The following is a 19,144-nucleotide window of genomic DNA, read 5'->3' on the forward strand; positions in this document are numbered from 1 at the left end:
GCGCTTGAAAGACCTTTCGATGACGTCACGGCTTGTGATTGGTCGCGGCCGCCCACGTGACCGCTCAGCGACCAATCACAAAGCCGTGACGTAATTCTCAGGTCCTAAATTCCTCATTCTAGGAATTTAGGACATGAGAATTACGTCACGGCTTGTGATTGGTCGCTGAGCGGTCACGTGGGCGGCCGCGACCAATCACAAGCCGTGACGTCATCGAAAGGTCCTTCACGCGCTCATTCTTAAGAAGGAAGGCTGCCGGAAAGAAGCAGGGCGCGTCCGAGGGTGAGTATATACCTAATAGGAATATACTCACCCTCGGCTTCTTTCCGGCAGCCTTCCTTCTTAAGAATGAGCGCGTGAAGGACCTTTCGATGACGTCACGGCTTGTGATTGGTCGCGGCCGCCCACGTGACCGCTCAGCGACCAATCACAAGCCGTGACGTAATTCTCATGTCCTAAATTCCTAGAATGAGGAATTTAGGACCTGAGAATTACGTCACGGCTTTGTGATTGGTCGCTGAGCGGTCACGTAGGCGGCCGCGACCAATCACAAGCCGTGACGTCATCGAAAGGTCCTTCACGCGCTCATTCTTAGGAACGGAAGATGCCAATTACTACCAGGGCGCGTCAGAGGGTGAGTATATCAATATTTTTTATTTTAATTCTTTATTTTACACTTAAATGTGGATTCCGATACCGATTTCCGATATCGCAAACATATCGGAACTCGGTATCGGAATTCCGATACCAGATTCAGAAGATCGCCGACCTCATGGCCGACCCCACAGAGGGGTCGGGTCGGGTTTCATGAAACCCGACTTTGCCAAAAGTCGGCGACTTCTGAAAATGGCCGACCCGTTTCGCTCAACCCTAGTATTCGCTATATGTAGTCTATCTATATTCTATGCTGTCGATTCCTGCTGTGATTTTCAAGTACGTGGCTGCTGAATTGCTGGCTTTTCTTCTATCTATCTATATAATATATATACATATATGTGTGCATCACTGACATCTATATATATATATCTATAACTATATATCTATCTATTCTATGTGTATAACCCATATATCTGTATCTATGTGTGTAATCCATCTCTTCTATACTGTCGGGTCACAATGTCATTTTAGAGTTCGTGGCTGCTGAATTGCCGGATTTTCTTCTATCTATATAATATATATACATACAGTATATGTGTGTGTGTCACTGACATCTATATATCTATGTACTCTATGTGTATAACCCATAAATCTGTATTTATGTGTGTAATCCATCTCTTCTATACTGTTGTGTCCCGGTGTCATTTTAGAGTACGTGGCTGCTGAATTGCCGGACTTTCTTCTATCTATATAATATATATATACATACAGTATATGTGTGTGTGGTACTGACATCTATATATCTATGTACTCTATGTGTATAACCCATATATCTGTATCTATGTGTGTAATCCATCTCTTCTATACTGTCGGGTCACAATGTAATTTTAGAGTACGTGGCTGCTGAATTGCCGGCTTTTCTTCTATCTATATAATATACACTCACTGGCCACTTTATTAGGTACACCTGTCCAACTTCTTGTTAACACTTAATTTCTAATCAGCCAATCACATGGCAGCAACTCAGTGCATTTAGGCATGTAGACATGGTCAAGACAATCTCCTGCAGTTCAAACCGAGCATCAGTATGGGGAAGAAAGGTGATTTGAGTGCCTTTGAACGTGGCATGGTTGTTGGTGCCAGAAGGGCTGGTCTGAGTATTTCAGAAACTGCTGATCTACTGGGATTTTCACGCACAACCATCTCTAGGGTTTACAGAGAATGGTCCGAAAAAGAAAAAAAATCCAGTGAGCGGCAGTTCTGTGGGCGGAAATGCCTTGTTGATGCCAGAGGTCAGAGGAGAATGGGCAGACTGGTTCGAGCTGATAGAAAGGCAACAGTGACTCAAATCGCCACCCGTTACAACCAAGGTAGGCCTAAGAGCATCTCTGAACGCACAGTGCGTCGAACTTTGAGGCAGATGGGCTACAGCAGCAGAAGACCACACCGGGTACCACTCCTTTCAGCTAAGAACAGGAAACTGAGGCTACAATTTGTACAAGCTCATCGAAATTGGACAGTAGAAGATTGGAAAAACGTTGCTTGGTCTGATGAGTCTCGATTTCTGCTGCGACATTCGGATGGTAGGGTCAGAATTTGGCGTAAACAACATGAAAGCATGGATCCATCCTGCCTTGTATGGAGCATCTTTGGGATGTGCAGCCGACAAATCTGCGGCAACTGTGTGATGCCATCATGTCAATATGGACCAAAATCTCTGAGGAATGCTTCCAGCACCTTGTTGAATCTATGCCACGAAGAATTGAGGCAGTTCTGAAGGCAAAAGGGGGTCCAACCCGTTACTAGCATGGTGTACCTAATAAAGTGGCCGGTGAGTGTATATACATATATATGTGTGTCACTGATATCTATGTACTCTATGTGTATTTACTGTATGTAATCCATCTCTTCTATCCTGTGATATTACAGTACACGGCAGATGAATTGCCGGCTTTTCATTCATTGTGCGGTGTAAGTCAGAAAGGCATGCAGGTGTCTGCTCCATGGCTTTCCCATTGACTTACATTGAATGTCTTATTTGGTACGAATACACGGATAATGGAAATTATTTGTGCCGATTTTCCCGAATCCAAATACTTCACTATCCGATCATCGCTACGCTTAACCCCTTCCACACCAAGTGAAAATCAAGGATGTGGTGAGCTGGTTCCAATTTTACTTTTCTCTTATAAGTAATATAAGAGGGTTCAGTGATGGCGGCAGTCGGGGGCGGGAGTCGCCTCTCCTCCATTCGTCTTCTTAATTCTCCGATTTTGTCAGTGAAAAATATTATTATTATTATTTATTGTTATAGCGCCATTTATTCCATGGCGCTTTACATGTGAGGAGAGGTATACATAATAAAAACAAGTACAATAATCTTAAACGATACAAGTCATAACTGGTACAGGAGGAGAGAGGACCCTGCCCGCGAGGGCTCACAATCTACAAGGGATGGGTGAGGATACAGTAGGTGAGGGTAGAGCTGATCGTGCAGCGGTTGGTTGATCGGTGGTTACTGCAGGTTGTAGGCTTGTCGGAAGAGGTGGGTCTTCAGGCTCTTTTTGAAGGTTTCGATGGTGGGCGAGAGTCTGATGTGTTGTGGTAGAGGGTTCCAGAGTAGGGGTGATACGCGAGAGAAATCTTGTATACGATTGTGGGAGAAGGAGATAAGAGGGGAGTAGAGAAGGAGATCTTGTGAGGATCGGAGGTTGCGTGTAGGTAAGTACCGGGAGACGAGGTCACAGATGTATGGAGGGGACAGGTTGTGGATGGCTTTGTACGTCACGGTTAGGGTTTTGTACTGGAGTCTCTGGGCAATGGGGAGCCAGTGAAGGGATTGACAGAGGGGAGAGGCCGGGGAATAGCGGGGGGACAGGTGGATTAGTCGGGCAGCAGAGTTTAGAATAGATTGGAGGGGTGCGAGAGTGTTCGAGGGGAGGCCACAGAGCAGGAGGTTACAGTAGTCGAGGCGAGAGATGATGAGGGCATGGACTAGGGTTTTTGCAGATTCTTGGTTGAGGAATGTACGGATTCGTTAAATATTTTTGAGTTGAAGTCGGCAGGAAGTGGAAAGGGCTTGGATATGTGGTTTGAGGGAGAGATCAGCGTCAAGGATTACCCCGAGGCAGCGAGCTTGTGGGACTGGGGAGAGTGGGCAGCCATTTACTGTAATGGATAGGTACGTTGGGGGGGGGGGGTCGCGTGAGATGGGGGAAAGATGATGAATTCTGTTTTGTCCATGTTAAGTTTCAGAAAACTAGCGGAGAAGAAGGATGAAATAGTGGACAGACATTGAGGGATTCTGGTTAGTAGGGAGGTGATATCTGGTCCAGAGATGTAGATCTGTGTGTCATCAGCATAGAGGTGATACTGAAAGCCATGAGATTCTATGAGCTGTCCCAGGCCAAAGGTGTAAATGGAGAAGAGCAGGGGCTCTTCAGAACCTTGTGGGACTCCGACAGATAGGGGGTGAGGTGAGGAGGTGGTGTGTGAGTGGGAGACGCTGAATGTCTGGTCTGTTAGGTATGATGAGATCCAGGATAGGGCCAAGTCTGTGATGCCAAGGGATGAGAGGGTCTGTAATAATAGGGAATGGTGCACTGTGTCAAAGGCAGCCGACAGGTCGAGGAGGAGGACAACAGAGTAGTGTCGCTTGCTCTTGGCGGTTAAGAGGTCGTTGGTGACCTTACTTAGGGCAGTTTCAGTGGAATGGTGTGACTGGAAGCCAGATTGTAAGCGGTCAAAGAGGGAGCAAGAAGAGAGATGGGAGGACAGTTCAAGGTAGACGTGTTGTTCCAGTAGTTTTGAGGCATAAGGGAGAAGTGATATAGGGCGATAGCTAGATACAGAGGATGGGTCAAGAGAGGGCTTTTTGAGGATAGGTGTGATGGAGGCATGTTTAAAGCTTGAGGGGAAAACACCAGTTGTTAGTGATAGGTTGAAGAGATGGGTTAGGGTTGGGATGAAGACTTTGGTGAGGTTTGGGATGAAGTGGGATGGGAGCGGGTCAAGTGCACAGGTGGTGAGATGCGATTTTGAGAGTAGAGTGGAGAATTGATCTTCTGTAATGGTGGAGAAGTTGGTTTTGAAGGTGGAGGGCTGGGAAGTCGGGAGGAAGGGCTCTGGGGGTTGTTGACCAAAACTGTCTCTGATGTTATCAATCTTCTGCTTGAAAAATGAGGCAAAGTCTTCAGCTGAGATAAGTGGAGAGGGAGGAGGTGCTGGGAGACGGAGGAGAGAATTGAAGGTGTTGAATAACTGTTTAGGGTTGTGAGACTGGGAGGATATGAGAGATGAGAAGTAGGTTTGTTTAGCTGTGGCGAATGTGGTCTTGAAAGTAGTGAGGGACTGTTTGAATGTGATGAAGTGGTTGTTGGAGTGGGATCTTTTCCATCTGCGCTCAGCAGCCCTGGAAGCTCGCCTCAGTTCTTTGGTCAGGCTGGTGTGCCAGGGTTGTCTGTTGATTTTGTGAGCTTTGGTATGTGTAAGTGGGGCAGCAGATTCCAAAGCTACAGCTATTGTGGTGTTATATAGAGCGGCAGCGTCATCCGCATTGTGTATGGAACTTATGTCTGTGAGAGGGAGGAGGAATTCAGAGAATAAATGTAGGTCAAGATGTTTAAGATTTCTGCGAGGGTGTGAAAGTTTGTGGGGTGGAGATTGTAGACATGGAGTGGAGAGGGAAGAGAATGTGAGAAGGTTGTGGTCAGAGAGAGGAAGAGGTGAATTAGAGAGGTTAAAAATATGTAGAAATCTTTCCATTGTGAAGCTCCTCCCTCACTGGTGCGATTATCATTCCCCACCCTCCACAGTGTAATATCCCCCCACTATATATTATCACATTCAGTAGGAGGATATTTCCCCGCATAGTGTTTAATGAATTATGCCTCGTCCAGAATATTATGCAGAATTTTTTTTTCTTAAGCCGACAGAGACATTGGGCATCTCCATTTCATCAGTCAGGCTCCATTATAGATCTCAAATGCTGTAGTTTACACCACTTTACTCCATCAGCGGACGATACTGGTGAGGCGCCATTTATCTCTTGTGGTGGCGGCTGCTGAGGGTCTCAAGTTCCTTCATGAGGCGCAAGCAGATCTCATCCTGGTAAGGGAGCGAAACACACTGGACCGACAGCGGCAGACCCACCCCGCCTTCAACAGCCTGCAAAGAGCATACATACAGAGAGAGAGTCACCAGAGGTGGCAAAAAAGGTGAAACACCTCATTATATACAGAGTCACCAGAGGTGACAGAAGAGGCGAAACGCATCATCATATACAGAGAGTCACCAGAGGTGGTAAAAAAGGCGAAACTCACCAATTCATAGTGTCTCAAAAGGAGAAGAGGCGAAACGCATCATTAATATTCAGAGAGTCACCAGAGATGGCAGAAGAGGCGAAACGCATCATCACATACAGAGAGTCAACAGAGGTGGCAGAAGAGATGTTGGGCAGATACTCCCTTCATTCCGTCTGTCTCCTGCCCTTGTACTCACCTTTTTGTAGAGTTTGTCCCACGGGTCGTTGTTGTAGCCTCTGTAACTTTTTAGTTTCTTCTCATCTTCAGTGGTAACAGAACCAAAAGGTATGACTCCAGCCGGGAAATGTGTGATGTTGTAGAGCATGGTGCAGGAGAGTGGAGCTGTGGGGACATAAAGGCGACAATATCAGATCTACTGCTGGGATTTCTGATCTCTTTGCCTTTTTGTGGTTCTTGACTCTGAGATCCCTTGGGATTGTGTCTGGGCCTTCAGGCTCTGTGATCTGACGGCAGTGTCTGGATACAGGGGGCAGGTAGCGTGGCTCCAGCCATGTGAGGGGTCCGTGGATCAATGTCACCTTTGAAATTTGCTTTATTTAGACAATTTCTGTGTTTTATTGGCGGCTCCACAATCTATGGAGATGACACAAGAGCTGATCATACAGTCCTCATCTTCTGGGCTATCTGCTGTCCAGAAATCATATGAGCCTCAAACAGCTGGAAGTTCAAACTACCATTAGTGACACAGACTAAGGACACATGTCAGCCTTTACTGCAAGATCTGACCAAGAAATCAAAAGTAACAAGAATCCTGAGTCATTAACGATCAGGAAAGGGACAGAAATTATGTCATTATGTAGGAACAGAATGGCGCCAATCCAAAGGAAGAAAGGATTACATAGGATGGAAGTGATGTCACCACATACATTGGTATGTAAAAGTTTGTACACCCCTGGTCAAAATGACTGTTTGTGAACAGTTAAGCAAGTTTGATCTCTAAAATGCCCAAAGTTACAGCTGATACATTTCCTTTGTATTTTAGGCAAGTATCACAGCTTGTAAACCCTTTTTGTAGCCAGACAAGAGTCTTTCAGTTCTTGTGTGAGGGATTTTCCTCCGTTCTTCCTTGGAGAATTCCTCCAGTTCTGTGAGATTTCTGGGGCGTCTTGCTTCCTCTGCTATTTTGAGGTCTACCTACAGATTTTCAATGATGATCAGATCAGTGGACTGTGAGGGCCATTGTAAAACCTTCATCTTGCACCTTTTCAGGTCATCTATTGTGGATTGTGACGTGTGTTGAGGATCATTCTCCATGTGTAGCAGCCATCCTCTTCCTCTTCCTCTTTTCACCTTCAGCTTTTTTTACAGACTGTGTTATGTTTGCATCAAGAATTTGTAGAAATTTCATTGAATCCATTCTTCCCTCTGCTCGTGAAATGTTCCCTGTGTCATTGGCTGCAACACAATCCCAAAGCATGATTGATCCACCCATGGTTAATGGTTGGCAATATGTTCTTTTCCTGAAGTTCTGTACCCTTTTCGCCACACATACCTTTGATCATTGATCATAGTTCCATTTTACCTCATCATCCACAGCACTTATTTGCAAAATGCAAAAGGCTTTTTTAGATGTTCTTTTGCATACTTCTGACACTGAATTTTATGGTGAGTGAGGATGCCGGAGAAGTTTTTTTTCTTGTAATGGCTCTCCCATGAAGGCCATATTTGTGCAGGTGTCTCTGAACAGTAGAACTATGTACCACAACTCCAGAGTTAAATCTTCCTGAAGATCTTTTGCATTCAAGCGGGGATTCTGATTTACCTCACTAGCAATCCTATGAGCAGCTCTCACTGAAGTTTTGTTTGATCTTCCACATCTTATCTTGACCTCTATTATTCCTGATAACTGCCATTTCTCAATTACATTCCTAACTAAGGAAAGGGCAACTTGGAAACGCTTTGCTATCTTCTTAATGCCTTCTCCTGCTTTGTGGCCTCCACCATTTTCAGAGTGCAAGGCAGCTGCTTAGAAGACTACATAGCTGCTGTTTTTTGGCAAAAGGTTAGAGGAGGCCCCTTTCGGTAAGGAAGGGGGGCCTCATACTTGAAACTGGGACCCTAACTATCCCTGTCCTGGGGGCATTCTTGAAGGTAGAGAAGCCCGAGTCTATGACCTTACTCTGCTCCTATTAATCCCCGATGTGTCCCCTCCCGCACCACATGAGGCATGGGACAAAAAAGTAAGGTAAACAAATACAAAGACAAAACAAGGATAACCAACAATATGGAGGAGGATAGGTACAGAAAGGACTAAACTAAATGGGACCAGGGACCAGGAGATACACACACACGTACTACAGCAAACCACAGAACACTTCCACAACAAATCTACTCCAACCACTTAGCTTTAGCACACAGCACAGGAAGACAAATCTTTCACTGGCAGGGAGAAGAAGGTCTGATCAATTTTTATAAGAAGAGGTAATGACCAGATCAGAAGCAGCTGAAATGGAGCTGCATGTTGCTGACCAGCACAGAAAGGGTCATTAACCTCTTCAGCACCAGAGGAAACTAAATCCATTTAATATGCCTGCGATTCAAGGGACTGTCTAACTCCAGGTCTTCCAGGGAGACGTGACACCCTTGTGGTCTCCCGCACACAGAAACTTTGGGATTAATTGAAGACCGATCTATTGCAACATTTCAGCTGTATATATGGACAGACACTGAGAGAAAGAATATCATCACCCACTACAGGATGCCACAGCTTTCCATGAGCGAGGTTGGGGTCATTGGTGTCATCCACAATCATTCACCATACACATCAATGGTTGTACGCTGACCACCACGACTCCTGAGAAACGGTCCACTAATCTCATGATGATGTGAGCGCTGACCACACCTCAAAAGCACAATAATGGAAGAGACCAGTGAATGGCCCCTCGTATTTACCGAGCAGTCTCCCAGGATAACCAATGTTGTAGGCCGGACCCAACATGGGGCAGACAACGGCGTCCAGATTCAGCTTCCTCCATTCACTGATGAACTCTGCCCGATACTCCTGGAAGAGAGGAGGAACAACAAGAGCTGACAATCAGGGCTCATACAGATGAGCGTATAAATGGTCCAGGTCTGCTATGGACCACACACAAAGCACACGGACATATAGAGAAAATGCTCCAGTCCAAGTGGACGATTTTCCACAGATTTCATTTGTCTGCATAAAAAAAAATCCAGCATGCATTGGTCAGTTTTATGGACCAGAAAAATGCATGAAAGAAAGGCGGCTCCAGCGCCCGTCCATGATGTGGAGGAGCACACGGAGCTGCACATGGAGCCAGGCACATCTGCAATCTTCAGTAAGGCGTCTGAGCCCGACCTTACCCCGACACTGATACTTATTAGGCAGAATCTCGCTGACACCTTGAAGTCTCATCAGCCATATCTGTTAAAGGCTCGGGAATTGCAGTAGCGGAGGGGACAGCGGATTCCTCTCAGCTTCGGTGCAGCTCACCAGCACATTGTGTCCCCCCACACTAGGGAGTAATTCAATAAATGAGGGACTTGTTACTTGTGCAGTGTCCTGCTGTGTGTGATCTGTACGTGACAAGGAAAATATCTGTGTAAGCTTCATATAAGGCTACACTCTGTACCTCCATCTCTGTCTGCTCAGCCCAGTGATCCTTCACAGACCTAGACGGGGAGAGAGGGAACAACACATGTATATCAGATATTGGAAACAGGTACGAGGGCAGGAGGACAAGGATGCAAACAAGTCAGGACGGGGTATGAAGACAGAGTACCAGATTAGCATAGGACAGGTATAGGAAGACTGGAGAATGAAGATAGGAGTACTAGGATAAAACAGGACGGGGGTATGAGGACAGGAGTACCAGGATAAAACAGGACGGGGGTATGAGGACAGGAGTACCAGGATAAAACAGGACGGGGGTATGAAGACAGGAGTACCAGGATAAAACAGGACGGGGGTATGAAGATAGGAGTACCAGGATAAAACAGGACGGGGGTATGAGGACAGGAGTACCAGGATAAAACAGGACGGGGGTATGAGGACAGGAGTACCAGGATAAAACAGGACTTGGGTATGAAGATAGGAGTACCAGGATAAAACAAGACGGGGGTATGAGGACATGGGGACCAGAATAAAACAGGACGGGGGTATGAAGACATGGGGACCAGGATAAAACAGGACGGGGGTATGAAGATAGGAGTACCAGGATAAAACAGGACGGGGGTATGAGGACAGGAGTACCAGGATAAAACAGGACGGGGGTATGAAGACAGGAGTACCAGGATAAAACAGGACGGGGGTATGAGGACAGGAGTACCAGGATAAAACAGGAAGGGGGTATGAGGACAGGAGTACCAGGATAAAACAGGACGGGGGTATGAAGACAGGAGTACCAGGATAAAACAGGACGGGGGTATGAGGACAGGAGTACCAGGATAAAACAGGACGGGGGTATAAAGACAGGAGTACCAGGATAAAACAGGACGGGGGTATGAGGACAGGAGTACCAGGATAAAACAGGACGGGGGTATGAGGACAGGAGTACCAGGATAAAACAGGACGGGGGTATAAGGACATGGGGACTAGGATGAAACAGGACGGGGGTATGAAGACAGGAGTACCAGGATAAAACAGGACGGGGGTATGAGGACAGGAGTACCAGGATAAAACAGGACGGGGGTATGAAGACAGGAGTACCAGGATAAAACAGGACGGGGGTATGAGGACAGGAGTACCAGGATAAAACAGGACGGGGGTATGAGGACAGGAGTACCAGGATAAAACAGGACGGGGGTATGAAGACAGGAGTACCAGGATAAAACAGGACGGGGGTATGAGGACAGGAGTACCAGGATAAAACAGGAGGGGGGTATGAAGACAGGAGTACCAGGATAAAACAGGACGGGGGTATGAGGACAGGAGTACCAGGATAAAACAGGACGGGGGTATGAAGACAGGAGTACCAGGATAAAACAGGACGGGGGTATGAAGACAGGAGTACCAGGATAAAACAGGACGGGGGTATGAGGACATGGGGACCAGGATAAAACAGGACGGGAGTATGAGATCATGGGGACCAGGATAAAACAGGACGGGGGTATGAGGACAGGAGTACCAGGATAAAACAGGACGTGGGTATGAAGACAGGAGTACCAGGATAAAACAGGACGGGGGTATGAAGACAGGAGTACCAGGATAAAACAGGACGGGGGTATGAGGACATGGGGACCAGGATAAAACAGGATGGGAGTATGAGGACATGGGGACCAGGATAAAACAGGATGGGAGTATGAAGACAGGAGTACCAGGATAAAACAGGACGGGGGTATGAGGACAGGAGTACCAGGATAAAACAGGACGGGGGTATGAAGACAGGAGTACCAGGATAAAACAGGACGGGGGTATGAAGACAGGAGTACCAGGATAAAACAGGACGAGGGTATGAAGACAGGAGTACCAGGATAAAACAGGACGGGGGTATGAGGACATGGGGACCAGGATAAAACAGGACGGGAGTATGAGGACATGGGTACCAGGATGAAACAGGACGGGGGCATGAGGACATGGGTACCAGGATAAAACAGGACGGGGGTATGAGGACATGGGGACCAGGATAAAACAGGACGGGGGTATGAGGACATGGGTACCAGGATAAAACAGGACGGGAGTATGAGGACATGGGGACCAGGATAAAACAGGATGGGGGTATGAGGACAGGAGTACCAGGATAAAACAGGACGGGAGTATGAAGATAGGAGTACCAGATTAGTATAGGACAGGTATATGAAGACTGGAGAATGAGGACAGGAGTACCAGGATAACACAGGACGGGGGTATGAGGACAGGAGTACCAGGATAAAACAGGACGGGGGTATGAGGACATGGGGACTAGGATGAAACAGGATGGGGGTATGAAGACAGGAGTACCAGGATAAAACAGGACGGGGGTATGAGGACAGGAGTACCAGGATAAAACAGGACGGGGGTATGAAGACAGGAGTACCAGGATAAAACAGGACGGGGGTATGAGGACAGGAGTACCAGGATAAAACAGGACGGGGGTATGAGGACAGGAGTACCAGGATAAAACAGGACGGGGGTATGAAGACAGGAGTACCAGGATAAAACAGGACGGGGGTATGAGGACATGGGGACCAGGATAAAACAGGACGGGAGTATGAAGACAGGAGTACCAGGATAAAACAGGACGGGGGTATGAGGACAGGAGTACCAGGATAAAACAGGACGGGGGTATGAGGACAGAAGTACCAGGATAAAACAGGACGGGGGTATGAAGACAGGAGTACCAGGATAAAACAGGACGGGGGTATGAAGACAGGAGTACCAGGATAAAACAGGACGGGGGTATGAGGACATGGGGACCAGGATAAAACAGGACGGGAGTATGAGATCATGGGGACCAGGATAAAACAGGACGGGGGTATGAGGACAGGAGTACCAGGATAAAACAGGACGTGGGTATGAAGACAGGAGTACCAGGATAAAACAGGACGGGGGTATGAAGACAGGAGTACCAGGATAAAACAGGACGGGGGTATGAGGACATGGGGACCAGGATAAAACAGGATGGGAGTATGAGGACATGGGGACCAGGATAAAACAGGATGGGAGTATGAAGACAGGAGTACCAGGATAAAACAGGACGGGGGTATGAGGACAGGAGTACCAGGATAAAACAGGACGGGGGTATGAAGACAGGAGTACCAGGATAAAACAGGACGGGGGTATGAAGACAGGAGTACCAGGATAAAACAGGACGAGGGTATGAAGACAGGAGTACCAGGATAAAACAGGACGGGGGTATGAGGACATGGGGACCAGGATAAAACAGGACGGGGGTATGAGGACATGGGGACCAGGATAAAACAGGACGGGGGTATGAGGACATGGGGACCAGGATAAAACAGGATGGGGGTATGAAGACAGGAGTACCAGGATAAAACAGGACGGGGGTATGAGGACAGGAGTACCAGGATAAAACAGGACGGGGGTATGAGGACATGGGGACCAGGATAAAACAGGATGGGAGTATGAGGACATGGGGACCAGGATAAAACAGGATGGGAGTATGAAGACAGGAGTACCAGGATAAAACAGGACGGGGGTATGAGGACAGGAGTACCAGGATAAAACAGGACGGGGGTATGAAGACAGGAGTACCAGGATAAAACAGGACGGGGGTATGAAGACAGGAGTACCAGGATAAAACAGGACGAGGGTATGAAGACAGGAGTACCAGGATAAAACAGGACGGGGGTATGAGGACATGGGGACCAGGATAAAACAGGACGGGAGTATGAGGACATGGGTACCAGGATGAAACAGGACGGGGGTATGAGGACATGGGTACCAGGATAAAACAGGACGGGGGTATGAGGACATGGGGACCAGGATAAAACAGGACGGGGGTATGAGGACATGGGGACCAGGATAAAACAGGATGGGGGTATGAAGACAGGAGTACCAGGATAAAACAGGACGGGAGTATGAGGACAGGAGTACCAGGATAAAACAGGACGGGGGTATGAAGACAGGAGTACCAGGATAAAACAGGACGGGGGTATGAAGACAGGAGTACCAGGATAAAACAGGAGGAGGGTATGAAGACAGGAGTACCAGGATAAAACAGGACGGGGGTATGAGGACATGGGGACCAGGATAAAACAGGACGGGAGTATGAGGACATGGGTACCAGGATAAAACAGGACGGGGGTATGAGGACATGGGTACCAGGATAAAACAGGACGGGAGTATGAGGACATGGGGACCAGGATAAAACAGGATGGGGGTATGAGGACAGGAGTACCAGGATAAAACAGGACGGGAGTATGAAGATAGGAGTACCAGATTAGTATAGGACAGGTATATGAAGACTGGAGAATGAGGACAGGAGTACCAGGATAACACAGGATGGGGGTATGAGGACAGGAATTTCATGCTAGTACAGCGAAAGTGTACAAGGACAAAACATGATGGGTGTGTGAGGACAGGAGTACCAGAATAAAACTTGACAGATGTATGACGCCAGGAATATCAGGATGGAACAGCATGAGTGTATGAGGACAAGACAGGACCAGTGTTTTAAGACAGAAGCACAGGAACAGAACAGGATAGACGTACGAGGTCATGATTATCAGGATACAACAGGATGGGAGTATGAACACAGAATAGAACAGGTGTATGAGGCCATGAATATCGGGATAGCACACCATGGGTGTATGAGGACAGAACAGAATGGGTGTGAGGACTGGACAAAACAGGACGGATGTATGAGAACGAGTCTCACCTTGCTCCACACAATGAGTTTAAGCTCCTGGAAATTCTGGGAAACTGAGAAGAAAATAAAATAATTGAGTTACAGGAAAAACTTTGATATGACACTAAACAGAGACAAACAGGCGTCTCCACCGCGATGGAAACTGAAAACCGAATCCACAACTAAACAAGTTCTTGGCCGTATGAACCCTATAATAATGGTGTTGGACACCAGGAACTCTATATTTTCAGCCGTATCGGTGTCACCATTTCTTTCAGTAGAATTACTTGTATGATTTCCATGACAATGGCCGTTTTATTTTACCGATAAACCTCTGCTTACTCTTTTCTTACATTTTCTTGAAGAACCAGTCACTTCTGTGGTCTGTTATATGACGGTCATAGTGCTGTATTATTACATGGTGGACACACGTCATCTACCAGGGTCTGCTCTCCAGAACCATCTGTGGTTCCAGTCCGATAGTCTGTGGTTACATTTAATGATGCAGGAAGGATTTATGTGCTTTTGTGATAATACAGGAATATTTCCACTTACAACAGGGTGGAGAATGAATGAGAGGAACTTCTTCATCACACCAGACATTTTGTAGAGAAATAAAGATTCCTCCAAGTTGGGGTCCACAAAGTTGTTGTCACTGATGGGAATAGAAGAGACAGACAGGTTATGTGGCCCACCCATACACACGAGGGGAACGTCCGAAGATTTGTTCCACCATCCTCCATCTTCTCTGCACATTTCAGGTCACATAATTGTCATCCATCACATCCACCTCTAGTTATAAAGTGTCAGCTGTCTTCCAGGAATAAGATCCCACCGACACGTATACTTGTATCTACACAAGCACTGGAGCCTGAACCTGTGTGCAGTAAGTATGTGAACCCCAGCATAGGACATTTACAATAAACGTACAACTTATCCGCTAGCGATCTCCCTCCATCTGAAACGAGAGCTTTCAAAAACATCTGGAACATGTCGTCTACCCGTGGGGGCTTAAACGGGATGAGCTGAGGACAAAAGAGAAGAGTAAAAAGCAGAACGTGGAGGAGGACGTACACAGGTCATAAATAGACACCATCTTTGTGCCAGGTAGATGGAGAGCGGCCCATATACCTATATGACCTGTGACCTCCACCAGCCTAAAGCACAGAAGCTTCTAGAATATTCCTGAATGAAGAACATTACAGCCCACAGGTGAAGAAAATCATTGCTATAAAAGGACTCCAGGCTCCAAAGATGATGAAGAGGCACACGTCCCGGTGACCCCCAATCATACATAACAGTAGGTAAGAAGAGGCCGCGCTCTATAGTTGGTGGAAAACCAATGTATCGTAATCTAAATACTATTCTTTTAAGCTACTCATTTATATAGCGCCATTAATTCCTCAGCGTTTTTCATACATCATCATCACTGCCCCCATGGGTGCTCACAATCTACATTCCCCATCAGTATGGCTTTGGAGTGGGTTAGAAAATCTGAGAACTTAGGAGAAACCCAGAAAACGCAGAGAGAAGATATAATGTCCTCTTAGATGTTGACCTCGGTGAGATTTGATCTGAGGACATCAGCACTGTGAGACTACAATCTTAACCACTGAGCCACTGTGCGATGCAAGGTTTCAGCCACTAGATGGTCAAGAAAGATCTAGAAGTAACCCAAATGAACTGCGTTATTTTGGCCAGGTCTAAGGCTGGTTTCACACTTGCGTTTTTATCTGCATGCGTTTTTTTTAAAAAACGCATGTGTGAAAAACGCATGTAAACGCGGTAAAACGCATGCGTTTTTTAGACGCATGCGTTTTTATAGAAAAACACAAGAAAACACAAGAAAACACAAGAAAAAACAAGAAAACCCTAACCCTACCCCTAACCCTAACCCTAAACGTGACTGAAATACGTGGCACTGAAATACGTGCAACTGAAATACGTGGTACTTAAATACGTGGCACTTAAATACGTGGCACGTGGCACTTAAATACGTGGCACGTGGCACTTAAATACGTGGCACGTGGCACTTAAATATGTGGCACGTGGCACTTAAATATGTGGTACTTAAATACGTGGCACTTAAATACGTGGCACGTGGCACTTTAATACGTGGCACGTGGCACTTAAATATGTGGCACGTGGCACTTAAATACGTGGCACGTGGCATACGTGGCACTGAAATACGTGATACGTGGCACTTAAATACGTGGCAATATGACTGTCAGAAAATGTTCATGTTAAATATAGGGGCGCATGACGCATGCGGCGCCGCTGCGGCGCCCGCCGCTGCAGGGCCCGCCGCTAATGTGAACGTAAGGGTAGATTAGGGTTAGGGTTTGGATCCCTTTATCACCTTGATGGTGGTGGGTGGCTTTTCAGTGTGTTTTCTGTTTTTTTTCTATAAAAACGCATGCGTTTTTAGCGCAAACAAACGCATGTGCTTAAAAACGCATGCGTTTACATAGACAGCAATGCATTTTTTTGCCGCGAAAAAACGCATGCGTTTTTTCGCGGCAAAAAAACGCGCAAGAAAATACTGCAGGTAGCATTTTTGAAAATGAACGCATGCAGACAAAAAACGCATGCGTTTGAAAACGCGACCAAACGCATGTGCAAAAAAACGCATGCGTTTTCAATGTTAAATATAGGGGAAAAAAACGCATGCGTTTTTTGTGCAAAAAACGCTGCAGACAAAAACGCAAGTGTGAAACCAGCCTAAGCTGTTCTCGGGTCTCTTGCAGTTGAAGCGTTGCATTTCATTTGGATTACATACATCGGTTTCACACCCAGGTTGGAGCGCTGCCTCCGCAGTCTATGTGGATCGCCTGCTAGCTGCTCTGTGGACTAAGTAGATTTCCCCATTCGTCACGCTCTGACCAGCTTTTCAGGACTGGACTGTGACCTCTCTACCTCTGTGAAGCTTTCTCTTTAAGGCCTTAAGGACAGCAATAAGTCTTCCTCCAAGACTTTCTTCTATATCCTCACACTTCTCACGGAAGTCTACGCACCATGGCCTCCATTGTGCCAGTTATTACCAATGATGAGAAGGCCAGGGGATTTGCAGTGAGGTACAACTGTCCTTTCATGCCCAGAACAGGTCTTCTCACTCAGCCAGGTGATATCTTGGTAACTACTTATGATTTCCTAAACCAAGTGTCTGCTTCAGTGGAGATCATGGTAAGATGCGTCATAGCAATGGGGACGAGCTCTGCATTCAGCAATACACAAGAATGTCCAAGCCTGAGCACAAACCTGGACCTTGAATCACACACGTGCCCTCACCTGGTGCCCAGCCTCCTCCAGAAGCTGCTTGGCCTCCAGTAGAACCCGTTTCATTCCAGGATTAGCCTGGAAAAATCCATCCTCTGTATAGTATCCAATGCGGAGGGAAGCGGTGGAGGAGAACGTCTGCAAAACATGGGAGGAAGATCAGGAAATACCTCAGTGAGGGCAAAATAACATTATCCTATGGATCAATTCCCTCATTCTTCCACCCCCATTATCTCCTGGGTACCATTACTTAAGACAACTGCATGACCACTTTCCTAAATGCTTCTCTAACTTCCCATGGAAACCTCCAAACATCACATTGTTGTCTCATTACCTTCTCATTAAAATACATTGGGGGAACGTATGGGTCCAGCTGGAACAACTCATCACACCATAAAGCCTTCATGGTGAGGATCAGACCGTCCACGTCTCTTGCCATAGGTCCAATGCAAAATGGCACTGAAATAAAGACATAAAAATTGTCACTCCTGCCCCAGGAAGCCCAATAGATATGCCTAAAGTGTCACCCCCTACTGCTGCTGAAATAACCGACAGATGTCTTCTCCATGACTCCCATAGTGTGTGAGCTAAACATCTCCCAGAACTGATGGATGGGCGAGATGTCTCCACCGGGGTGGACATATTGGTGCAACCTATGCAGCCACACAATGACCCAAGACCTAAGGGAGCTACTACTGCCTCCAAAGTAGGTGGAATTGTGCATTGTGATGAACTTCTGGACTGGAAAGGGCCCATGTATTGTTCTTGCACAAGGGCCTCTTCTGCCTGTATCTGCTGCGGTCTCCAACTCCTATGATGGATGAGACATCTTTCTAACTTGCATGATGGATGAAAGGATGAGACATCTCGTCAATGGTGGTGATTGGACATCACCCTATAGGGTAGTGGTCAGCAGCAGATCTGTGCGCCCCTTCTTCTAGAGTCAGCGCTGAGGCTGGAGCTACACGGTAACACGTGTGGGGAGACATTAAAGCTGCAGTGACACATTGTCACATCAGATGTAATAACTTCCTAGAGTGCTGCGTTACGAGGGTTTCCAAATATTTAGAATTTTCTATGAATTGAGCCAATTAGAGGGGCTGACAACCTTTCAGCCCAATTTTCGTCCATTACTCAGAAGCATGTATTTTGTGCTAAAAAATATTTTTCCATTTGGGTTTCTTTAAAGGTTTTGCATCGTTTGCCGTCTGCAGCCTCCGTGTTGCACTGTCCATTGCCGGCGGCAGCATGAGTTAACTGAGAATCTGTCAGTAAGCCGGCGACTATCTGATGGGGAATTAACTCTTTGTAACTCTCCTATATGTCGTTGTTCTTAGCTCCTCTCAGTTGATTTATGACCACAGACAAATCAAAGCTGAATGTGCAACGAAACAAAGAGCCTGTAAAAACTGACAATGCTAAATAGTTTTTAAAGAAACTCAATTGCAAACACAATTTTTAGCCTGAAATTAATGAATTTAAGTAAAAAAAACCCCAAAAGGTGGACAACCCCTTTAAGTTGGTAAACCTACCCTTTCACAGACCTGTGACCTTGCAGAATTTATGAATCTGTTTCAGTATGAGTCCATATTAGAATCGCAACATTAAGGAACGAGTCCTGGTCACAGGATTATGAAATGGGAGAGAAGAGGATGTGAAAGTTTGTTCTGATAAAAATGGACAGATAAGATAGGAATA

At 46.5% G+C, this 19,144-nt stretch overlaps 1 protein-coding gene across 3 annotated transcripts in view; it reads right to left on the reverse strand.

Moving 5' to 3' along the window:
• Positions 1-5,459: 5,459 nt before the first annotated feature.
• Positions 5,460-19,144, reverse strand: part of LOC143817467 (vitamin D3 hydroxylase-associated protein-like) — a 63,836-nt gene continuing 50,151 nt past the window's right edge. For all 3 annotated transcript variants that reach the window (XM_077298900.1, XM_077298899.1, XM_077298901.1), the window contains exons 8-16: positions 17,781-17,905; positions 17,459-17,584; positions 15,101-15,195; positions 14,726-14,825; positions 14,201-14,244; positions 9,515-9,554; positions 8,814-8,922; positions 6,097-6,242; positions 5,460-5,763 (exon numbers count right to left, since the gene is read on the reverse strand). In XM_077298900.1, the coding sequence (XP_077155015.1) occupies positions 5,638-5,763; positions 6,097-6,242; positions 8,814-8,922; positions 9,515-9,554; positions 14,201-14,244; positions 14,726-14,825; positions 15,101-15,195; positions 17,459-17,584; positions 17,781-17,905 (911 nt within the window). In that variant the 3' untranslated portion in view covers positions 5,460-5,637. The remainder of the gene's footprint in view (positions 5,764-6,096; positions 6,243-8,813; positions 8,923-9,514; positions 9,555-14,200; positions 14,245-14,725; positions 14,826-15,100; positions 15,196-17,458; positions 17,585-17,780; positions 17,906-19,144) is intronic.

This window comes from Ranitomeya variabilis, chromosome 3 (genome assembly GCF_051348905.1).
Source record: "Ranitomeya variabilis isolate aRanVar5 chromosome 3, aRanVar5.hap1, whole genome shotgun sequence".
NCBI lineage: Eukaryota > Metazoa > Chordata > Amphibia > Anura > Dendrobatidae > Ranitomeya > Ranitomeya variabilis.